This window comes from Borostomias antarcticus (genome assembly GCF_949987555.1).
Source record: "Borostomias antarcticus genome assembly, chromosome: 5".
In the NCBI taxonomy this organism is placed as follows: Eukaryota; Metazoa; Chordata; class Actinopteri; order Stomiiformes; family Stomiidae; genus Borostomias; species Borostomias antarcticus.
In genome coordinates, this window is record NC_140238.1 from 8,370,114 (window position 1) to 8,378,777 (window position 8,664).

At 49.5% G+C, this 8,664-nt stretch overlaps 1 protein-coding gene across 3 annotated transcripts in view; it reads left to right on the forward strand.

The window, feature by feature from the left end:
• Positions 1–8,328, forward strand: part of syt16 (synaptotagmin XVI) — a 23,560-nt gene extending 15,232 nt beyond the window's left edge. The window contains exons 3-8 of one of the 3 annotated variants that reach the window (XM_084439175.1): positions 754–969; positions 2,303–2,643; positions 4,391–4,843; positions 5,084–5,273; positions 5,433–5,772; positions 6,076–8,328. In XM_084439175.1, coding sequence (XP_084295301.1) covers positions 754–969; positions 2,303–2,643; positions 4,391–4,843; positions 5,084–5,273; positions 5,433–5,746 — 1,514 coding nt within the window. In that variant the 3' untranslated portion in view covers positions 5,747–5,772; positions 6,076–8,328. Of the gene's footprint in view, positions 1–753; positions 970–2,302; positions 2,644–4,390; positions 4,844–5,083; positions 5,274–5,432 lie in introns of all 3 variants that reach the window. The other 2 variants (XM_084439174.1, XM_084439176.1) reach the window with 2 other exon arrangements.
• The last annotated feature ends 336 nt before the right edge of the window (positions 8,329–8,664 follow it).

Consider the following 8,664-nt stretch of genomic DNA (forward strand, 5'->3'; position numbering starts at 1 on the left):
AGTCAAGTTACAGTCTTAGTGCTGCGCTAGTGCTGCAATGATTTCAAGATGAAGTGTTCCACTTTTAGAGAGAGAGGGGGAGAGAAAGAGAAAGAGAGGAGGAGGAGGAGGACAGAGAGAGAGAGAGATAAGAGGAACAGATGGCAGCTAACCTGATTTGTAACGGTTTGGGGATCTATACAGCGCTGCTCTCACCTCCTTTGTGACCGCAGAGTCACGCCTGCCAGAGTTGAAGAGATTTGTCCTTGAATACAGTCCATATTGATTTGCTTCTCTCTCTCTGTTTTTATTTCTCTTTCTTACTTATCCTCTGTGAACTCCTCTCCTGTCCTCTCTTCTCTTCTCTTCTCTTCTCTTCTCTTCTCTTCTCTTCTCTTCTCTTCTCTTCTCTTCTCTTCTCTTCTCTTCTCTTCTCTTCTCTTCTCTTCTCTTCTCTTCTCTTCTCTTCTCTTTTCCTTTCCTTTCCTTTCCTCTCCTCTCCTCTCCTCTCCTCTCCTCTCCTCTCCTCTCCTCTCCTCTCCTCTCCTCTCCTCTCCTCTCCTCTCCTCTCCTCTCCTCTCCTCTCCTCTCCTCTCCTCTCCTCTACATATTTAGTTCCACAGCCGCTCTCCTGCCTGCTCCTAGTTTCTCCTTCTACTTCTGAACTCTTGTGTCCTGTTGTGTGTGTGTGTGTGTGTGTGTGTGTGTGTGTCTGTGTGTGTCTGTGTGTGTGTGTGTGTGTGTCGGTGTGTGTGTGATCGCTGCTCTGTTCAGTGAACAGCTTCGGGGATAACGAGCATGCCTCCAGCTCCTCAGACAGTGAGGGCGAGATCGTGAAGCAGTTTGAGATCTCCGTGTCGCGCTCCCAGAGCTTTCGCTCCGCCGGCGCGGCCGAGGCACCTTCCCAGCCTGCACCGGGGCGGCGCCACAAGTTCAGCCGCCTGTTATCTGACCAGGAGGAGGGCAGCACAGAGCCCTCAGACTGCGAAGGTACACATACACACATACATACCCACACACACACCCACACACACACACACACACACACACACACACACACACACACACACACACACACACATACAGTGTCCATGCAACGACAAACAAGCATAGAGAAATATACTTAGTGCTTAGACTCGTAGAGTGCACTGAAGAGCAGACGTGATAGGATTTAGGAACACTTGTATGAGGAACACGTCTAATCCAACAGAATGTTAATGAATCAACCCACTGGCCTGAAACCCCAAAATAACATTTCATCACAGATAACTGTCTGCAGAGAGCTCAGGCTAAGCTTGATTGGACCGCTCTGTTGCCGGATCAACGTGGAGAGGATAGATATCTCTCTGTGTCCTTAGATTCATTAGGAACTTGTTTGTCTTCAGATGGCGTCTGGTGGTTTTAAACAGATTAGAAGGATCAGTTAAAGTGGCAACATTATACAGAAGTACACACACACACACACACACACACACACACACATACACATACACACACCTTCTGTTTGGAAGCCCATGGTGGCTTGGTTATTTCACCTCATTTCAGTTCTCACAACTCTGGTTATATTGCCATGGGAATCATAATAACTTGACCCAGACCCATCCTTGAGCCCACCCTTTCTCCAGCCGGCATGTGAGTGCTGGCACGATATAACGACCAATCGAACCTGGGAACGCACAACACACTCTGATGAGTCACTGTTGTCATGGTGAGTGTTCTCAGTATTCAGTGAAATAACCCTGGGGCCAGACTTAATGCTACTGAATTGGAGTTAATTGCCATTGATGGAACTCGGGTACAGTGTGAACCGATCCACCCCATTCAAGGCCACAACCAGTTACATAATAATATGCCATTGTCTCTCCAAACGCAGAACACTCATAAAGTCAGCTGGGAAATGGAGTTTCAATTCTGGTACCAGACACACACTTGTGGCTTTATCATCTATTCATTTTCTGAGTTTGCTGTGCAACCTGCTGATATATGTGTATTTAGATCATGGATGTGTTCTGTGTTGAGACAGTTTAGCTTGAATAGATCATGGATATGTGCTGTGTTGATAGTGTAGCTAGATCATGGATGTGTATAGATGCTGTGTAGATAGAGTGTAGCTTAGATCATGGATGTGTGCTGGACTGATAGATCATGGATTTGTGGTGTGATACAGTGTATCTAGATCATGGGTGTGTGGTGTGATACAGTGTATCTAGATCATGGACCTGTGCTGTGTTGATACATGTTTTGTTAATACAGTGTAGCTAGATCCTAGATGTGTGCTGAGCTGTGTGTCACTGTGTCACAGTGTAAGTGTGTCCCTCCCCAGACGTGGACGACCAAAACAGGCAGGGTGACCAGGACCCCCTGGAAGCCCAGGACCCCCTGGATGCCCAGGACCTACGGGACCCCCTGTCGCATGGGGACGAGGAACGCTGCTCCGTGGGCTCCCAGGACACAGCCGAGGGGCTGGACGGCCCCCCGAGGAAGGTTCCGGTGGCCCGGGCGGGCAGCGCGGCGGTCAGCACGGGGGGCAGTGCAGGGAGCAGCCCGGTTCCCAGAATGAGCCAGAGGCCCATCGAGGGCAGTCTGGAGATGGAGACAGCTGTGGACAACCAGGCATACGACAACAATGACCCCACAGACAGCTCCTCCACATGGAGCCCTGAGGTACTGCAGCCAGGGAGACCCTTTCACTCACAGGGGCGGCTGTGGCTCAGGAGGTAGAGCGGGCCGTCCAATGGTTGTAGGGTCGGCGGTTCAAATCCCGGCTCCTCCTGTGTCCACATGTCGAAGTGTCCTTGGGCAAGACACTGAACCCCAAAGTGCTCCCAATGAGCAGCCTAGCACCTTGCATGGCAGCTGCCGCCATTGGTGTATGAATGTTTGTGTGAATGGGTGACTGAGAGACCATTGTAAAGCACTTTAGATAAAAGAGCTATACGTAAGTGTAGTCCATTTACCATTTACACGGGGCTCAGAGATTCAAAAGGATACAGTGAATCCATGTACATTTACCTATCTGTAGCACTTAGATAACAGCTGCTGGCTCCACTCTCATCAGTCTTTGACTTGCTATGATGGTGGTGGTGGTGGTGGGGGGGGGGGGGTTGATGGACAGAGAAGGAGAAATGGAGAGAGGAAAATAATTTTTCTATCAAGGGAAGATGATGATGAGTCAGGGATTGGAAAAAAGAAGCAGCCTTTTCCATTGCATGCATCAGGCTTTGAATATCGATGAGAAAGTATTTCTTCTGCATCATTTACATCTCCAACTGAAAGACGAGCCTGGTGTAAGTCTCGGAGACATGGTACATTGCAACTTTCCCACGCCTTGTGTAGGCTAACACACCTCATAAATATTAATCAAATGTTTGGCAATATCAACACACGGCCAGCCGAAACGCGGCCTGCCAAACGACGGCGTCGGCGAGCGTCGCTAATAGCTACGCGCTGCGTTAGCGTGCTACTGCGCTGATGTGTCACAGCTGATTATCGGCCCGGTTGGAGAGAGGCGACGCTGTGCGGGGGCGGGCGATGCTGGCTGGCGCTACAGGCTCTCCAGGCCAGCTCGCTGTCTGCCCGGTCCCAGGGCCAGATGCTCGCAACAGCTTGTTGGTGTGTGATTGTGTATCTGTGTGTATGTGTGTGTGTGTGTGAGTACTGTGGCGTAATGAAAGTGCCTCTTAGCCACCGATGCATCCACACCGTGAGACTGGGATCAGTCTGTCCATAGAGAGCATCCCACTCACTCTCACGCGTTCAGGCACACACAGGTAATGTTAGGAGACTCGCAGGGGTGAATATAGGCCACTGCAAAAAACCAGGGAGCAAGATTCAGGCTCAGCGTGCAACATATTTCATCTGATATTGAGATAGGAATGGTGAGGTATTGTTCGTTGAGATGGTCCGGCATTGTCCCCTTTTGAGATGTGTAGTAGCCGTGAGTATCCGATGATGTAGGGGACGTAGCTCGGGAAGGCGAGCGTGTCACCGGACCCGTACGGCGTACGGTGCTGTGTGGCCGGCACTACGGTCGTGTTATCTTATCCGTGGTGCGGTTGCCATGCCAGTGCCAACACCCCGCCCGCTCTGTCAACACGGTGACACGATCGCCGTGGTGTTTACTGACTGTATACGGAGGCGCTGCTTGGTGGAGGTCAGATTTCTGCTCTGAGGCGTTTCGTCTCTAATTCAGGCTCGGTGGGGCAAATCTATCTGCTCAAGTGATTAGAAATGATGACAGGAGAGTGGTTGCTCTGTTGAAATGTAGCATAGTATTTCCATTATTACAATTTTTTATATAGGCTGCAGTGTAGTGTATGACCCTAGATTGTATTGTACTGTATAGGGGTGAATCTGCGTGAGTGTTGTGTGTAAATTGTGTTTGTGTGTTGTGTGTTTTCTCTCCCTGCAGCAGGAGCAGCCTGCGGAGGAAGCCCGCCCCCCCAGCACCGCCCCCCGCCCCCCCATCTCCTCGTGCGGCGACCTCGTCATCGCCCTGGACTACAAGGCCGAGCTGGAGAAGCTGCTGGTGACCGTGGTGGCGGCGCGCGACATCCCGGACAAGGGCCGCAGCGGCATGGACGCCTGGCAGGTGCACGCCGTGCTGCTGCCCACCAAGAAGCAGCGCCACAAGACCGCCGTCCAGAAGGGCTCGCTGCCTCGCTTCGACGAGACCTTCCGCTTCTCCCGCCTGGAGCCCGCCGACCTGGCCGTGTCCGCCCTGCGGTTCCGCCTCTACGCCCTGGGGGGGCGCATGACCCGCGAGAAGATGATGGGGGAGAGGGTGCTGCGTCTAGCGGGCCTGAACCCCGAGGGGGGCCGGACGGAGACCACCCTGGTGCTGGAGCCCCGCAGCAACATGAAGGTGAGACCGCCGGTAGACCCCGCCACTTCCACGCCGGAGCGGCAGGGGCCTAGAAATGGTCAAACGCCGTCAGAGTGCTTCGGTGTGACATCATCCGTATGAGAACACGAGTGCCCTAATATGTTCCAGATGTCGTGGTGGCCTCTCACTGTGTCTATACAGTATGTAGGCTACATCATTCAGTTAATGTTCTGTGTGTGTGTGTGTGTGTGTGTGTGTGTGTGTGTGTGTGTAACCTAGAGTGTGGACTCTCAGCTGAGCCTGTCTGGGGTCTCCCAGAGTGACAGCGCCTCCTCCACACAGTCCCTGACCCACGGGGGGGTCCCCGAGCTGCTGGTGGGCCTCGCCTACAACGCCACCACAGGACGCATGTCTGTGGAGCTCATCAAGGGCAGCCACTTCCGCAACCTGGCCATCAACAGGCCACCCGGTGAGCCACGCACGCACACACGCACACACGCACACACACACGCACACACACACACACACACACACACACACACACACACACACACACAGAGACACTGACACGCTCAGTCTCTCATACTTGCTGACGTCGTTTCCCACCACTCCCTCCTGCCTCCGACAGACACTTACGGGAAGCTGACGCTGCTGAACTCGGTGGGCCAGGAGATCTCGCGGTGCAAGACGTCCATCCGCCGTGGCCAGCCCAACCCCGTCTACAAGGAGACCTTCGTCTTCCAGGTGGCCCTGTTCCAGCTGTCCGACGTCACCCTCATGGTGTCCATCTACAACCGGCGCACCATGAAGCGCAAGGAGATGGTGGGCTGGATGGCCCTGGGGCAGAACAGCAGTGGGGAGGAGGAACAGCTCCACTGGCAGGACATGAAGGAGTGCCGGGGCCAGCAGGTGTGCCGCTGGCACGTCCTCCTGGAAGGCTAACTTTACAACAACTACATTTATGCTCGGTAAGACAGGTGTTGTACAAAAAATGATATATATATATATAAATATAAATTAGACACCTTTTAAAAAATTTTGGATCTGGGTGTCGTAGACCTGTCTTGCACCCCCTAGATTTTTGTAAGGTCGCAGACGTCGTTGTCGATTGTCACGTAGTCTGATTGGTTGGCACAAAGTGAGTGTCTCCAGCCTACTGTAGAGTGTCGTCCGAACTATAAATAGAGAAACTGTCTGATTGATGTCGTTTTTGTCTCGGACGAGTCATACGACACGTGTCTTAACGCCCATAAATTGACCTTAACACCCAGGATGGCCCTGGAGGAGAAGAGGACAGAGAGGCACGTTGTCTCCACCAACCTGGTCCATCCACCCTGACCCCTGTCCAGGAGAGCTTTCACATCTCATCCTCCTGCCACAGACACAATTAGCGAAAAAGGACACGATAAAGCAAGAAAACATGAGCAAAGTGATTCAGTGTGGCAGTGAATATACAGAGCAGATCGATCACTGCATTTGATCTTTTGAAATACAGAATTTTGGTTACGGAGGACTACTTTCACCGATCACACTACTTTCACATTGTGCTCAGATATGAAGATGTACAATCAGGGAATGTTTTGGGAAAATGTTTTTGTTATAACTATCCAGTTTTTTGCTGAATCACTACTGTATTTTGCTGAATCACTGCTATATTTCCTAATCGGATCATGCTGTATCATCCCAAGCCCATCATACAGCTGATGACAGACGTGCTGAACCTCATTTGATACATTTCTGGGTTGTAGACTTGGGCTGGAGGGCTGGAACGCGTCCGTTCATTGCTGTATATATGCATTAAAAGCAGTTCAAACTTATTCAAGAGTGTAGATTTCACCCCTTTTTGTTATGGGCTGTAGACTCTCACCCCTATTCAGCACTACCACACGTTCTGTTCGATGTTGCTCTGTGTTATAATCCGCTGACTCCCTCACTCGTACTCTGCTTTCCCTAATCCACTGCTAGAAGAAGTGTCTTACAGGATCAGACGCGCATCTCAACTCTTAACCCCACGTCAGGGGAATATCCAGCCTCTCTGACTGATTGTGTCTGTGGAAGTGGGGGTGATGATGGTATTAGGGCCCTTTCTCAGTGCCTCTGCAGTGTGCTTCCCAGGGCGGAGCTCATTTGAACGCCCATCCGTGCTGAGCTGAAAAGAAGCTTTAAATACCCCACTGCAGCTGTTAATAACACGCAATGAATTACCCTGGCTGTGTTATTTTTCCAGTGCTAATTGATGCTTACAATCTTTGGACCGTACAGCGCAGCGACGACGAGGATGTTCATTCTGCCGCTCATAGCCAAGCTTCTCTCGGCTTCATTAAGTCCTATGGCTGGCGCTGCCCCATGTTGATTTCATTTATCATTTATTGATGGAGCTAGTTGACCTTCAAAGCCCAGGGGTCAACGTCACATTTAGACTAACACCAAGGAGGATAATGGAGAAGGATGGGAGTGCTGTGGTGCGGCATTAGAGGATGGCAAGTTGAGGTCAAGGCAGTCCCCTTCAGGTCACTGCTGTGGTCTCACAGAAACTTGAACCTGCAACCTTCACAGTTGCTCAGATCCCTAGTTCAATCAACAGATGGGATTAGGTCTCTTGGTTGTCACATGGGGGACCCGTGGTCATCAGATCTCCAGATGACTCACTCAAGTAATTTAGCCAATGTAATGATTGTATTAACATAGACTTCATTTGATTTGATATGATTGACTGTAGCTATAGCTTTATTGGAACAGAGTGGTTGAGGGAAAATTGCCAACATGGCCAAACGTTTACATTTCTATCTGAGGTTAGAGAACCACTTAATTCAACTTCAAGTAAGAACATAGATTTAGTGAGAAACTGATTCAGGGAAGAGCACTGCACTGAATTTGATAATGAGATTTTCATCCCAAGAAGATTATATTGAATACCACAGAGACAGATTTACTGTAGGCTACGTCTACTCTTGTAAGGAGCAAGTTTACTGTATGTAACAGGTGTATGTTATGTTTGCACAGCAGGTATGGTTGAATACATACATTGACTTCAGTTTTCACCAATATCCACATAGATGGATTACAGATTGATCATGTTATAAACTATTAACTGCACATATTCCAATATATTTTATGCATGCCAAGAGTCACTGTACATAATACCTCTATATATTTTTTGAAATTCTCAAGTTAACATGTCTTCTGAATAGGTTTGTGTTCCACTGCATGCTTACATGTATCTCTCAAACTACCAACCAGATCCTGATGAAGTGAAGTGCCTGCAGAGTAAGGCTGAAATTAATGCCTGTATGGGGTGAAATCTATCACAATAAGTGACGCATAACACAATTACTAGCATGAGCATAGTAAACCATGGTTGATGTTCCCATGAATTACGTTGTGGGTTGCAGTCGTATGCATGGACAGTGGATCTCTCATGCCTACTTGCACAGTGCCTGGACAATGCATGCTAAGGCACACAGAGAGCACTTTTGTATTAAGTTTTGTTCTTGACAATAAAATAAGGATCCCCATTGTGGTCAAACCTGCTGCCATCTACTTCTCTTGTGTCTTCCTCCTGAGCTGTGTTCCTGTTAAAGACATTTTTAATTCAGAAAACGAGCCTGTCCTTAATGATTGTCATCTCCCATGAGTGGGAGATTTTCCGTTTTAATGCCTTGGCCAAATCACACAGAGGCTGGATTAGAGGGGTATTCATCTTGTGATTTGTTTTGGGTGAGTAGGTCTGATGCTTCATTGAGTTAATTACAGGTTTTAGTGGAAGAAAAGAAAAGTGACGTCTATGTTTTATGATAAGCAATATTAGTACGCACTTGTGTTTACTACCCATAATCGATCAAATTAAAAGTATGCGCTAG